Source organism: Oncorhynchus mykiss, chromosome 6 (assembly GCF_057628025.1).
Source record: "Oncorhynchus mykiss isolate SJ-2025 chromosome 6, ASM5762802v1, whole genome shotgun sequence".
Lineage (NCBI taxonomy): Eukaryota > Metazoa > Chordata > Actinopteri > Salmoniformes > Salmonidae > Oncorhynchus > Oncorhynchus mykiss.
Genome location: NC_143027.1, coordinates 35,395,938 through 35,412,101, shown reverse-complemented (window position 1 = coordinate 35,412,101; position 16,164 = coordinate 35,395,938). Strand labels below are relative to the sequence as shown.

At 46.2% G+C, this 16,164-nt stretch overlaps 1 protein-coding gene across 38 annotated transcripts in view; it reads right to left on the bottom strand.

Annotated features, from left to right (window-relative positions):
* LOC110525840 (autism susceptibility gene 2 protein) overlaps positions 1–16,164 on the bottom strand; it is a 405,912-nt gene that overhangs the window by 30,248 nt on the left and 359,500 nt on the right. For all 38 annotated transcript variants that reach the window (XM_036979978.2, XM_090237745.1, XM_090237740.1 and 35 more), the window contains one exon: positions 13,998–14,046. In XM_036979978.2, the coding sequence (XP_036835873.2) occupies positions 13,998–14,046 (49 nt within the window). The remainder of the gene's footprint in view (positions 1–13,997; positions 14,047–16,164) is intronic.

Here is a 16,164-nt window from a genome sequence, read left to right as displayed (position 1 = left end):
TAAATCCCGTGGTCAAGGCTACGACGGCGCCAGTGCAATGAGTGGAGCTTACTGGGGTCTTCAAAAGTGCATAATTCAAGTCTAAGTTTAAATTGCGTGCAGCGCAATGGACACATAACACACAATGTCTCAGGAAAGACTGTGTGGTCTGTCAATAGGCAGTAGGCATATAGTAGGCCGCAACCTGGATCTACAGGCCGTGGGAAAGGACTTCAGAATACCATGGGAATCTCTCAATCTGGATTTCATTTTATGAAATTCAATTTACCTTGAATGCAGCCCATTTGTGTAGGCCATTAGACAGACAAAAGTTGCGGTGTTAAACAATAAATAGCTGCTGAATTTATCCTTAGGTTTGTTGAGTGGTAAATGTTTCAGTTTTGTTTTCGATTGTTTTATTTGTTTTTTTTCCTGTGAAACACATTGCGTTGCATTCCATGTCTGAAATGTGCTGTATAAATGAGGGTTGTCACGATACCAGTATCGCAAGGAAAAACATGAAGCGGAATATATTTCTTGAGGAAAAATGTCCTAATGTTAGAAACAAACAGCATTATGTTGTCACCTAGAGTAATATTTGTTTATTGTGCAAGCTATAGCACCCACAATTTTACATAAAGTAGGTTTTATTGGCCCATAGAGTTTAATAAAAAAAATACAAAATAAAATTGCCATAGAAAATATGGAATTGTAATATTGCGATACTGGTATCGTGACAAACCTAGTGTAAATAAAGCATGATCTTATTTGATTTGAGGGAAGACTGACTGTATTATTTGGCATTAATAGACTGGTTTTACGCAAAACAACTTTCTATCTAAGCGGGAGAGAACAGGAGGATGGCAGGTTCATGTAGTCTATACTGGACGGTTGAATATTTAAAAAAATCAATTGGTTGCTGATTAGTATGCTGTTGTATCTATACTGAACAACAATGTCAACGCAACATGCTACAATTTCAATGATTTTAATGAGTTACAGTTCATATAATGATATTAGCCAATTGAAATGAATTTATTAGGTCTGCCTGGGAGGGCATAGGCCCACCCACTTGGGAGCCAGGCCCACCCACTGGCGAGCCAAGCCCAGCAAATCAGAATGAGTTTTGTGGCATTGTGTTGTGTGACAAAACTGCACATTTTAGAGTGGCCTTTTATTGTCCAAAGCACAAGGTGCACCTGTGTAATGCTGTTTAATCAGCTTCTTCATATGCCACACCTGTCAGGTGGATGGATTATCTTGGCTAAGGAGAGTTGCTCATTAACAGGGACGTAAACACATTTGAGATAATTAAGCTTTTGTGCGTATGGACAATTTCTGGGATGTTTTATTTCAGCTCATGAAAAATTAGACCAACACTTACAGGTTGCGTTCATATTTTTGTTAATGTTCATTTTATGTTAATGTTAATTTTACTCTCTGCAATGTTTGAATTTCAACTTTTAGTACTGAACAAGTAATTGCATTATTGCCACCAGCCAGGAGTCTAAATGTCAGCCTTGCGACACCGTGTATAGCTTTGTGAAATGTTAGGCTTAAGATATGAAAATGACAACCAAATAGTTCTACCAATAGACATTTTTCCTTTAGCTAAAGCAAAGCTGTAGGTTACATGCCCTGGCACCACAGAACGCCTATCATCAATTCGATAGGCAGCCGCATAGATATGTCGCAATTTCAGCACCATGGATAGCGATCGGTAAACCATACTTGGTGAGTGGTGGGTGGGGAGGTGAACTCCTTTGCGGACTAGACAAACTGCGTTACGCCAGTGTAGGCCAGGGAAGGTTAACAATTGCTTGTGAGCTGTAGCATTTCACTTTACTACTCTAAGTACTGATAAAAATGGATTTGTTTTGAGCACGGAAAAGGAGAAGGTGTGACAGTTGTACGGATAGGGGATTTGGAGCCAGGGGAGAAATTGGACTTCAACCAGCCAGATCATTCAGGAGATTAAACAGGTCTACAAAAATCTTGAGGAGCTTCTGGCTCACTGGTACACACAGCAAGCTGAGACGAAACAAACAACACACTTAACTACTAAATGATAATGATGATACAGTAGTATCTGCATGTTGTCCTAAACCTCTAGATTGGAAAGACACAAACCAAACTGAGGTTTGAGTCTTTAGTCTCTCTCTCTCTCTCTCTCTGATTGTATGTAAATGCTTGTGCTAAAACTGTCACACTTGTGAGTGTTTTTCTTAAACCGCTTTAAAGGGGTTTAGGCACAGATGGCTCATCCTCTCCGAGGACCCTGTCGCCTCTGCCTCTGTCTCGACCGCACCTGCTCCAGGATAAGCCTGATGTTACAGTGGGCCTGGGCTAAAAAATACTGTTAATGCACAGCACTATACTAACTTCCAGCTGGTCTATTAGGCCTCCTGTAGGGTCTCAGCACAACACTGCATCCACTTATAGTCTATCCCTCGATCAACCCTCCACCTCCATCTTAGGCTGGACAAAATAAGGCGAGGAAAGCAATGTTGCACATCTGGAAGAAATCCTGAGTAGAGAAAGAAAAGAGCATCCAACCATCTCAAAGACTATAACATCGAGCAAAAAAAAGAAAGAAACGTGTGTCTGTGTAACATAGTTGACCTATGATAACTGGTGCTCAGGGCTCCCTGGGTGATGTGGCACTCTGTCTCTACGCTCCTCCTCTGTTCTATTTCCACCCAACGCAAACAGCAGTGGTCTCTCAGTCCTGCTGCTTCCTCCTCTCCACAGCAGTACTAGAATAACAGGCTCTCTGGTCTGGTCTGATACCAGGCAGTGCTGCTCTGGATGTCTGAATGGGACATTAGAGCGAGCAGCCATTAGGGGGATAGTCAGAGCCAGCCGGTCCCAGAGCCGCAGCGTGGGGAATACCAGTGGTAGCCAAAACCAACAGCCAAACAGATGACCGCTTGATTATTTGGGGGGGGGGGGGGGGGGTCTACACTGTGGTCTCCATGTTTATTTTCTCCAAAGGCGGAACCCATGTCTGAACGAATTACCGCTTGTCTCTCTTAACAAAACACGGGGAGCGATTAATGACGCTGGCCCTGCCTGGCGTGGGTAAAATATGGGGTTTGATTTAAACAAACTGTTCCTTCTCAGTGGTGCATATCTGGTTACTCATTTGGCCATGTGCTGAGTTTAGGGTAATTGCCGGGGTCTATCCCTACTAACCCAACATGTGTGGTGCTGCGTGGAGCAGAGAAACCTGTAGTCTGTAGTCTCAGCCTGCTCTGCGGTAGCAGACAGAGAGGCCACTGACAGCAACACATACACTAAGTTTACGATACCACATGATGAGTGTGCTGAGGGGGAGTTAGTAGTGTGCTGTACAAATACCAGAAGTGGACCACCCGCCTCCTATGAAAATACTTCATATGCCACGGCTGATTTTTCTGTTTGATTTGGACTCACTTCCCTAGTGTGGCCTCTCATCTCACACAGCATCCTTATGGCATGCTCTCTCCCTCAGAGTGTGGAGTATGGATGTCCTTGCCCCATCATGGAAGTTAAACCCTTTCACTTCCATCCTGTTCTTGGCTATGGAGTTCCAATCTTTATAAGCCCGTGTGAGCTGCTTCCCAAAATGTAAAATCCATTACAAGCATGTTTGTAATATCCATCTAGGCTGCTGACTGTCCTCTGCCAGTGATTGTATATTATCCAAGCTGCATGTTTGCCCCAATCACCCACCATCTGGCTTTGTCAGTGAACATTACAGCCTCACAGTCTCATCTGCAAACAACATTGGCTCGGAATGCACAACACAGACAGGCTAAAAGCACAGAGCTGGGAGCTGGGATTTTCTTCAAACAAAACACAGCAGCAAAAAAACACACACAGCTCAGCTTAGACAACAAGTGTAGCTCGGAAGAAAGGATTGAAAAAAAGCGTGTGGGGCGGCCCGAGCTGCATCCACACACAAACAAAGCACACTTTACATTCAAGGCTGACTAGCTTCAGAGATAAGACAACCGTCATGCATTTCCCAACCAAACAACGCAAATACCTCTGCCTATGCTGCAGCTGATTGTCTTTCTCTTGGCGAAGGAGAGATTATACTGGATTCAGATGAGTGGTGCCACAGCACTAGATCAGCCCCCTACTGAAACGGTCACTTAAACGGAGCTGCCCATGGGTTTGGTTGATTGGTTGGTTGGTGGCTCATTTCCATGGAGACGACAGCATTCTGTCTACATGACAGAGTGGTTCTATGGCTCACAAGCTGGTCCCATAGCCGCAGGGGAGAGCAGATTATCTCCAAAGGAGCCTTTCCATTATCAGGAACCCTCTGATCTCACAGCCTAGCCATGCCACAGTGAGATAGTTAGAGAGGACTGGGCTTCCTAAAGGGGCTCGGTCAGACAGAGCAGTGGAGACCACAGCTAAGTAGGGTTGGGTTGAGTTCTTTTTACTATCTCTATGTCCTGTCTATACTCTCAGCTCATCACCAATAGGAGCCAGCCACTTATCATCCTCTCTCTGTTCAAAAAGTGTGTGGCCAGCCGCCACAGAATAAACGCTAGCTAACAAACGCTATATTAAACATAATAAACTGGGTAGTTCGAGCACTGACTGCTGATTGGCTGACAGCCGTGACATATCAGACCATATACCACAGGTATGACAAAACATGTATTTTAATGACAATGGTAACCCGTTTATAATAGCAATAAGGCACCTCGGGTTTGTGGCATATGGCCAACATACCACGGCTAAGGGCTGTGTCCAAGCACTCCGTGAGGTGACTTATTGCTTAAATATCTCACCCTCTTGTCTCGCAAACATGAGCCGATCAATGGTTAAATGGGCCTGCTTCGCATTTACTCATAGAGGGTGCTTCAGTACCGAGGTGTGTGGCGGAGCTCATCCGTGCGTGGGCCGATGGGATGTGTGCACAAATAGAAATGTCAGCCGAGGTGTAAAGAAGTGTCACCTCGAGGTCACAGCCGCGGCAACGCCACATCTGTTTTCCTGATTTGTTGCGCAGTGCCGCTGACGGCAGAAGTTCACACATGGGAGGTGTAAAGGTGAAGGGGAAATAAAGATGGGAGTGCCCACTCGTCAGTTTACCATTTAACCCTGACCCCCGGTGTCTCGACTGGCCGGGGGAATGGCTGATCGAGCAAAGCGGTCCTCAGATGGCCACTGAAACAACGAAAACCTCGTCTGTTCTGTCTGAGTAGAGGAGGAGGAAGAGGGGGGAGGAGGAGGAGGAGGTGCAGAAAGGCTCTGCTGCTCAGGCTACTCAGTGGCTCCACACAAAACAGTTTTGTATGTTTCATAAACTGGATGAAGACAGCATGTGGATTCAATATAGTAAACCTAATACTCACTAAACTATCTATCACTCTGTATTGTAATAACAAGCGCAACTGAGATAGCAAATCAAATCAAATTGTATTTGTCACATGCGCCAAATACAACAGGTGTTCACCTTACAGTGAAATGCTTACATACAAGTCCTTACCAACAATGCAGTTTAAAGAAAATAACCCCCAAAAAAGTAAGAGATAAGAATAACAAATAATTAAAGAGCAGCAGTAAATAACAACAGCGGGGCTATAGACAGAGGGCAATGTTACAGAGTCAATGTGCGGGGGCACCGGTGTCGATGTAATTGAGGTGATATGTACATGTAGGTAGAGTTATTAAAGTGACTATACATAGATAATAACAGAGAGTAGCAGCAGCAAAGAAGTTGGGGGGCAATGCCAATAGTCTGGGTAGCCATTTGATTAGCTGTTCAGGAGTCTTATGGCTTGGGGTAGAAGCTGTTTAGAAGCCTCTTGGACCTAGACTTGGCGCCGCCCTCCGTGCGTAGCAGAGAGAACCGTCCACGACTAGGGTGGCTTGAGTCTCCGACAATTCCCAGGACCTTCCTCTGACACCGGCTGGTATAGACGTCCTGGATGGCAGGACGCTTGGCCCCGGTGATGTACTGGGCCGAACGCACTACCCTCTGCAGTGCCTTGCGGTCGGAGGCCGATCAATTACCATACCAGGCAGTGATGCAACCCGTCAGGATGCTCTCGATGGTGCAGCTGTAAAATCTTTTGAGGCTCTGAGGACCCATGCTAAATCTTTTCAGGGGGAAAATGTGTTGTTGTGCCCTCTTCATGACTGTCTTGGTGTGCTTGGACCATTTTAGTCTGTTGGTGATGTGGACGCCAAGGAACTTGAAGCTCTCAACCTGCTCCACTACAGCCCCATTGATGAGAATGAGGACATGCTCGGTCCTCCTTCTCCTGTAGTCCACAATCATCTCCTTTGTCTTGATCACATTGAGGGAGAGGTTGTTGTCCTTGCACCACATGGTCAGGTCTCTGACCTCCTCCCTACAGGCTGTCTCATCGTTGTCGGTGATCAGGCCTACCACTGTTGTGTCATCAGTGGACTTAATGATGGTGTTGGAGTCGTGCCTGGCTGTGCAGTTGTGAACTGGGTGTACAGGAGGGGACTGAGCCCGTATTGAGGATCAGTGTGGCGGATGTGTTGTTACCTACCCTTATCACCTGGGGGCAGCCGTCAGGAAGTCCAGGATCCAATTGCAGAGAGAGCTCTTTAGTCCCAGGGTCCTTAGCTTAGTGATGAGCTTTGAGGGCACTACGGTGTTGAATGATGAGCTGTAGTCAATGAATAGCATATTCACATAGGTGTTCCTTTTGTCCAGGTGGGAAAGGGCAGTGTGAGATTGCATCTTCTGTGGATCTGTTGGTGCGGTATGCAAATGGAGTGGGTCTAGGGTTTCTGGGATGATGGTGTTGATGTGAGCTATGACCAGCCTTTCAAAGCATTTCATGGCTACAGGCATGAGTGCTATGGAACGGTAGTCATTTAGGCAGATTACCTTGGTGTTCTTGGGCACAGGAACTATGGTGGTCTGCTTGAAACATGTTGGTATTACAGACTCAGACAGGGCGAGGTTGAAAATGTCAGTGAAGACACTTGCCAGTTGGTCAGCGCATGCTCGGGGGTACACATCCTGGTAATCTGTTTGGCCCAGCAGCCTTGTGAATGTTGACCTGTTTAAAGGTCTTACTCACATTGGCTGTGGAGAGCGTGATCACACAGTCGTCTGGAACAGCTGATGCTCTCATGCATGTTTCAGTGTTATTTTCCTCGAAGCGAGCATATAAGTAGTTTAACTCGTCTGGTAGGCTCGTGTCACTGAGCAGCTCTCGGCTGTGCTTCCCTTTGTAGTCTGTAATGATTTGCAAGCCCTGCCACAACCGACAAGCGTCAGAGCCGGTGTAGTACGATTCGATCTTAGTCCTGTATTGACGCTTTGCCTGTTTGATGGTTCGTCAGAGGGCGTAGCGGGATTTCTTGTAAGCGTGTTAGAGTCCCGCTCCTTGAAAGCGGCCCTTTAGCTTAGTGTGAATGTTTACAGTAATCCATGGCTTCTGGTTGGGGTATGTACGTACTCATGGGATGACGTCCTCGATGAAGCAAGTGACTGATGTGGTGTACTCCTCAATGCCATCGGAAGAATCCCGGAACATGCTCCAGTCTGTGATAGCAAAACAGTCCTGTCGTTTAGCATCTGCTTCATCTGACCACTTTTTTTTATAGACTGAGTCACTGGTCCCTGGTAGCACATTATATTCCTTTTATCATTCAATGATAAAAACAATATATTGAACAATATGCTCGGCAGCTGTATGGCCAGACATCACACAGCCCTCATAAACCACCTTCCAGAAAAGATCAGTGGTGGCTACAAGTGACTTAGTAATTGCTCCCTTAGCTGTTGTCTCTTCAGCTGCACTATAGCTGGATCCATATTCAGTCAATAAACCACTGAGACAGCTGCACAGAGAGGCCTAATCACAAAGCCTTCAACTACACGCCCACTCTCTGTCACAACAGCCCTGCGCCACCCATTGACACTGACGACAGCCAGTGATAAGGATGATGGACAGGTGTTGGGTTTCTTGCCAGGGACTGGCATGACTGCAGCTTCTGTCTAGAGTTGCACTCTATTAGAATGTGGGGAAACGTTTAAAAAGGGTTTTGCAAAGACAAAGTAAAAAAATAACATTTCGTTTTGGATTAGATAGAGCCTCGTGGTTCACTCTGTTTGGGACCATTTTAATCAGTTTCATGCCTACTGAACACGACCCAGGTGCAGTAGCTAAAATATCTGCTTGGGGCCAATGTTAGGACGGCAAGTCAATCAAATTCAATCAATCAAATTTATTTTATATAGCCCTTCGTACATCAGCTGATATCTCAAAGTGCTGTACAGAAACCCAGCCTAAAACCCCAAACAGCAAGCAATGCAGGTGAAGAAGCACGGTGGCTAGGAAAAACTATAAAGATAAAGTCCCCAATTAGCATAGCGCAACTCTACACGGGAGCTAAGTTAATATATCATTAAGAGTGAGGTCTTGCACAGAGCAGTCAGTTTTCTAATGGAACTAAAATACCCTCTAAAGGGGACAACTAGCAAAGCACTGTGGGATCGCATGACATACCAGCATTGACGTTGCAAGGGAACTAATTGCCCTTCTAGAAAGACCTGAGAGAAAATGGACATAGAAAAAAAACAACTAGTATATTTATGACAGAAAAACAGGACTAATATCTTGTGCTGCGTTCTGACATCATTTCCTAAACTGTATTATAAACCTAACAAATCCCTCCAGGTGTCTTCCAGAGCAGAGGAGAGGAGCGACCAGAGAGGTGCTGTGGCTGTGGCTTAGTCCTGTTGGCACGCCCGCATCCCTGCCTCCCTCCCTCCCTGCCTGCCTCCCTCCCTCCCTGCCTGCCTCTCCCTATGAATAGAACATGACAATGTCGTCGTCATTTAAAACGCTATAAATATTGAAGAAGAATTAAAATAATTTATGGAAAAAGACGGTTTAACACGGTGTGTTTTTCCGCTCTCGCACGGCGGAGCAATGGGCAGCTGCAGTGCAGGCTGGGAATTCTGTAATTGCTTTTTCTCTCCCTGAAGCCAGCTTCCTGCCTTAAATCAAAAAAGGCAATCTCTGTCAGTAATGGCTCAATTAATAATTAAACACGTGTCTTATCTCCGCAGCGCTCCCTCTATTCATTTTCATCTCTCTGACAGGGACGACTGCACAAACAGCATTAGCACTATCAATAAAAGGAGCATTAATAACAGGCGCTTTCTCCAAAAACAAATCATCACCCAGCTCATAAGCTCTCCTATGACCGTGAACAATAATAGCTGAGGGGATTAATAAAGAAACAAACACAAACACGCTTTGGTTTCCCCACTGATTCTAGTGATGTTGTTTTGTCCCCGGCTGGCGACAGACAGCACAGGGAGGGAGAAACATATTAAGGGCCTGGGCATTCTGAAAGGATTTACTCCTGTTTAAAATTTAAATTGAATCAGGGAAACAAATGAGCTTTAGCGCAGGCTCGACAATAACTACGGAGGTGGTAGTGTGGGGAGAGCAGTGACGGCGGAACCATAGAAAGATAATCATTCCATTCTATGGGCGCAACATCCAGCTGAAGCATGGCAATTCTGGAACAACCCAGCTCCCCATGGCACAGTACACAGTGTGTCTGTGGTCTATGTGCCAAATGACGAACCCCCCCGAGCGCCCAGACATAAGTGTTCTGTCAATACAGGCCATCAGGCCCTGATAAAGAAAGCATTTCCAGCAAGCTGCGCTTCGTCAAACCAATCAGAGTAGGTACCGCAGTGAGGTTTACCGGGCTTAAGATTCCTCCGCAGTGACGGCTGCATTTAATACAGCCCTGTAATCTGGCTGCGTGGGCTACAGAAAGCCCCTGCGCCCTCCCTGCGTTCTCGCTATTACGCATCCTGCCTGCCCCCAACCCAGCCCAGCTCTGCCTGGCCCAGTCAGCCACTCTCTCCTACGCGCTCGCTCCACTCCTCCACTCAGACTCAACAGCCTGCAAAGCTGATTAGCTGGTCATTATTTAAATGGGCGAAAGCCCACAAACACTGTGCCGCCGCCGCGCTGAGGTTAGCAACATCACAATGACCTGGCCAGAGGAGCATCGCCTGGTGCATTACAAACACACTCTCATCTGCTTGTTCTCCCTGCCCCTGACCCACCCAACCTCCCCCTCTCTAGTCTCTTCTCTCTCTTCGTGTATGCAAGAGGTATGACTGACTCTATTCTATATTCCTGGCTGTGTGTGGAGTGGACCTATAGGCTGCTATACCCAAGCCATAGCCCTGTTATTGACATGCAGCAAACAGCAGCCTTCAGGAACAAAGGGCACTCAGCACCTATTGAGTGGCAGGCAGGGCTGCAGAGCAGACAGGCCGCTTGATTAGTGATTCGACACGGGGACCCTGGGCTGTGTAGCACATAATGAGGGCTTAGAGAGCTACCATGAGCTCATAGGAGGGAGAGAGAGGGAGAGGGGTGGGGGGGGGGGGGGGGCTTCAGCCCCACAAGGAATGGGTTCTCAACGTTGGTACTGAGAATTCTGGATATGAAAAATGCTAGGAAAAAAAGCTATTCTGAATACCATTCCTCTGGATATTGGTGTTTGTATTGTATGGTTGTTTATATATGAACAGGTAAGGATAAACAAAGCTAAATCCTCCACAGGGGAAGCTAAATGGTTTATTCATTTGTTTATTTGTTTACCCTCATGTCAATTAAGCTAATTAGTCTCTGACATCCGTGACGAGTTGATGTCTACATCCAACTACAGTGGATTCCACCTCCGTGACGCAAGCAGCAGTAGCCTAAACCATGTCCTACCTTTAACCGTGGCTACAGTAACAGTTACATGGAGTGTCATATGTGTGTGGTGGTGGTGGCTGTTGTGTTTTTTCCACCACTTCTTCTGCTCTCTCGCTCTCCTCCTTCCTTTGTTCCGCTCGCCTAATCCAGTATGTGTGGGCCGGTAAGTTTAATGGAAACAATTTATTAAGTCCAGCTTAAAATGCCATCTGCTGCTAAGCCTCTCAAAGCCGCTAAGCTCCTGGTTTAGCCCGAAGCTCGCTGTGTTCACGCTTACTGTAATGCGCTGTTTAAAATGAGCACAACGGGTCAAAATTAATCAGGATTATATGGGCACAAATCCACTTCAGAAATGGGTTTTCACCAATCTTTCTCCCCCACCTATCCCAAGATGCCCCTGGTTTGGCTCAGGGAACAAATTGGGTTTGTCTGTCCACTCACATGAAACCCCTGTTAGACACGACAGAGCCAAAATGGCCTCCCAGGCAGAGTGAGAGAACTAGAGTGCTGTTCCCCTCAGACATTTCCTGCTTTCACTAGCGTCTCTGTGTGTTTCCAGTTTCTGGTAGGTAGGTGGTATGTCACGCTCTCTTTTTCCATAGGAGCTCTGCTTGAGTTTCGTAAGTACCCACAAAGTATGTTTATCCTCTCCTGGTGGCAGAACCCATACGTCCTCAGCAGCTACATTTAGCTTTTTATTCGCCTTCCAAGAACTGAGAAATGTCAACTCTGAACTGCAACCAGATCTCTTTCAATAAATGCAATGCCCCAAAGCCCCACACAAGACTTTAAGACAGTGTTTCTCCTTCAAGAAATCAATAGTTCTCAGGAAGTTCACGACAAAGCTAAATAACAACTCAGATAACGGTTAGGTAACGTCTGTCCTTTACCATACTGGAGCTAGCTGGTAGCTACCGGAACCTTCTTACCTAATCATTGAAAGCACCGCAGTCATGCACTAAGGTCAGACTCCAGAAGGTTGAAGAATACTGTTTTCCATAGCATAAAGAAAACTGCATTGATGCTGTGAAGGAGGTAGTAACACAGAGAAGAAGAAATGCTCTAGCAAATTATGAGGAAAAAAACTGTTTGGATTTCTGAGTGTTACTAAAAGGGATACATTTGCCCTTTATCTACTTCCCCAGAGTCAGATGCACTCCTGGATACCATTGTTCTGTCTCTGTGTCCAGTATGAAGAAAAATTAGAGGTAGTTTCGCAAGCCAATGCTAACTAGCGTTAGTGCAATGATTGGAAATCTATGGTATCTGCTAGCATGCTAGCAGATAGCATAGAATACCAGTCATTGCGCTAACACAGTTAGCAATTACGCTAGCGCTAGTTAGCAACTTCTTTCAAACTGCACGCGGAGACATAAAAATGGTATCCACAAGTTCCTCCTACTCTGGGGAAAAAGATAAAGGGCCTCCTTGCTAAAATCCTGACGTATCCCTTTAAGGCCATTATTGTGGTTGACTGCCTTCAATGATTACTATGTCGGACTGTCAACTTGGTGATGATGCAGCTCATCTAAAATGACTAATGAAAGGTGAAATTGTCAGAAACGAGCAAAATGTCAAAATGCAGGAAATTAGTCAAAATGCTCATTAGCACTTTCAGTGCTTTACCAACTGTGTGCGTGTGTGCGTGTGAGTGCTCTCTCGGAGGCTCTCTCGGAGCCAAGAGCTGTGTAGGCCCAGTGATCAGAGACTGAGAGGATTGTAGAATGTAGATTGGTCCCTAAGGACTGAGTGGCAGACTGGTAATAGGACATAGATACAATGCATGGTAAACTAGAGGAAAACATCCCCCAGGCTCTTGTTCTACACACACACACACACACACACACACACACACACACACACACACACACACACACACACACACACACACACACAGAGAGGACACAGAGACACAGAGACACACACACACACAGAGGACCTAAAACTAGGATCCATTACAGTACGTTGGCAAAGGGACTGCATGCAATGGTAGCAGCTAACACGATAATAACCTCTCACTCATCACTGAATCAGATGATCCAGCCAGAGCCATCCCCTGGCTTTTCCTTTTCATCCTAATCCTAATCTGGTGCCCTTATTGTTGCCGGACTTTCACACACACGCACACGCACACACACACACACACAGTGCCGTTGATCCCTGTGACAAACAGGCAGGGACCTCTGATGGGATTGCCTGGATGTAATTCTCCAGTCCTAATCCCTGGGTCCGCATGGTGTGCATTGGACATGGAATGGGATTCACATTAGCAGGATTTCCCGAAGACCTGCTTGCCCACTGACACAGCTAGGCCCTCTCCAGACTGGATGTGGGAGAGAGTCAGTGTGTGTGTGTGTGTATGTGTGTGTGTATGTGTGTGTGTCTGCATGTGCGTGCGTGTAATAAACCAGCAACTCGGCCAACAATAACAATCTTAACTGACAACGATGGTAGTACACTTGAGGCTTGGACATGTGTCCTTGCTGTTTTGAAAATCATGAACTCCATACTGTAATGTCTGAAAGTTGTAATTTACTGTTTCTGTTCAGGCATAAAACAGGCTGGGTCCTAATCTATCCAAGGCAAGCTGGCCCGCAGACATGCACTCTTTCTATCTCCTCCTGAAAATGGCCCCATTTTACACAATATCCATCATGCGGCATCTGTTAATGGGTCTGGTTCCTGCCCTGGGGGGGACGTGGACTACATACTGCTATCTTTCATCAGGCAGGGGATTGTCCACCCCTCCGCTCTCCTGCCCGCCTCCACATCCTTACACCAGCTCCCCATTCAGCCTGAGTACAGGTGCAGTACTCCTTTCCTACACTCTTCCGACCCCTAAACCCTCCGTCAATTCCCAGTGGACCTGTGATTATGTCGACTGAGAGGCTCAGGCCCCTCCCTCCTCATCCCTCCTCTGTCCTGGCCTCTGGCCGCCATTACTGTCTGGCCTGCTGTCAGAAGCCTTGTAGCCTGGGGGGACCTTCCCATTTATGGATTGGGAGCATGTGGCACGGAGCCTGTAAATCCACTCTAATGAGCCTGAATGTTGTGTGTGGGAAGGGAGATATGTCTGCCTTCGGTTGGGTGTCCCAACACAGTTCCACAGGGAAGAAAATATACAAATGTGGATGTTCTGATTTGTGCTCAATCAGATTAGAATCAGAAGACATCGTTGGCATGTTATAAACTGCCTTGGTGTTCATTGAAATGTAATCTATAAGGGCGATAGCGGACCACACAGGGGGGAAATGGTTTGTGGTGACTAGAGAAGAACAAAAGTCTTACCTTTGGGTGTAGTGGGGGAAAATAGTTTCTCGGATCCTACATCAGATACCTGGAAGACAAGAGGACGGAGAAACATTAATAGTCTGGTTAGACGGATGACCTCTGTGGAAGACATTGGTAGTTTCCAGACGAAGATGGGACACCTCAGAGAACGTGACAAACTGCATTGCATTCACGACACAATAGAGGACGGGGTTGGATCCTTCAGCCAAAATGTTCATGATTATAACACACTAATTCTATTCCATTTGGGACCATCAAGATGGCTAACATGGATGTCTCTATTGTGTCCAACAGACATATTTCCACTGATCTACTGCAACCTATTTATATGGACACAACAACTTTCCGTTCCAATACAGCTCCTGTACTCCACTTCACCCATAGATAATCATCACAGTGCCTCCTTGACTTGTGTTCAATCTGCTTCATTGAGAAGCAGCCCCTTCTCTGCACCTGACTGAGTTCCTTATTCTCACAACGTCCCTCTCTCTAAGCAGAGCTGAACTCTTTCAGTCCAGACAGAGCCAAGGTAACATTAGGGGGCACTGTTGTGCCACCTGAGAGCCAGCCAGCCCACTCATACTCACAGCACACGAGGTTGTCAGAGAGGAGAGGAGAGGAGAGGAAGAGAAGAGGGCACTACTGTATGGCGGATCAGCCTCTGCGGGATGTTAGCAGGAGCTGAGAACGTACAAAGACCCCACACACGACACAACACACGACCACACCGCGACACAATGAACGACCACAACACAACACAACGAACGACCACAACAAGCTAAATGCTGCTCAACCGTCAATTGTAAATCGGAGAAAATCTAACTCTCGTTCAAGCCACACTGTAATACTTTTCATTATTGAATCATTGTCGTCAAAATATGATTTTAGGAGAAAACGTTACATTAAATATTTGCTTTATCCAACTCTGCATTAAATCACTACTATATAATTTACACAGCTATAAAGGTTCAGTTGAGAGAAGTTGTTAGAGGCGAGTCCCCCCCTGAGAGTCGAGCAAATACACCACTGTGAGTAATGGTCAGAGACAAAAAGCTGGAAGGGGAAAAAGGCATCTGACTACGAAGTGACAGCAGAGACGTGTAGACTAAACACTGGGAGCGTTTCCCTCCCTGGTCAGATGTATGTGGAGATTCTGGCAAGCCTCTCCAGAAAGAAAACACACCATACATTTGAACAAAAATACACATCAAACTCGGCCGGCGAGACACAGAACTTTTAAACACAGCTCTGGAGTCATAAATCAACCACAGACAACCTGCTATTTTGCGAGAGGGTGGCAAAAGTATGCATTTAAAAGATAATATTAAACACGGAACATCTTCCTTATCCCACGAGGTCAGTCTTGGTGTAAATCACTGTTTCCCCTCCTCGCCTCCTCGCCAGGACTAAGAAAAGCTGTTCAAACTGAGCATATGCTTCATCCATTGGGCCCCAGTGTCCTTAACTGCCATCATTGTAGTTTACACAGCACAAAGAGAACATATGTAAAGCACTGTCAGTGAATCAGAGGGAGAACACACTGTAAACACAGATGTCGCTCCTTGGCTTCTCTCAGTCTGCTCAAGTGTTCTGAAGACTCTTCTTCTAATACCTTCCAATCTAGACACTGCTACCGCCTTTACTGAACACTAGACTAAAGTGTTTATGTGGAGACACCCTCTCTTTTAATATAAACTATAACAGTGCTCCTCCAGCCTCTAAAGTGCTCCAATAACTCTTTAACGCCCAGTCAAGGTATGGTACAGTATAAGGGCATGGTGTATTTTCAGTACAAGGCAGAGGTAGAAGTGAATCCTTAGCTTCAGTAGCAGTGTTGTCGTGTTGCATTCCACCCTGTTGGTGAAGAGGAGAAAAAGACAAGCGTTCTGCATTGGCCTCCTCCATTCTCCCTGAACCAGGGCGTCTGCAACACTACGCTCTTTGTGAGCTAGCGCGCCACATTAAACGCTCCATGTAGCAAGACTCGCCACTCGTCCGCCTGTCTGAATCACCGGCTGCCCTGGAGGGCCTGTGTGAAAATATGGATCAGGAGAATTGAATGCTTGTCAAGTGGACACGGGAGCTGGGTCGAGGTCTGGGTGCTGGGAGCTCGGAGAGGCACACACGTGAAAACAAAATGGTTTGGTCATACCCCTAACAACAA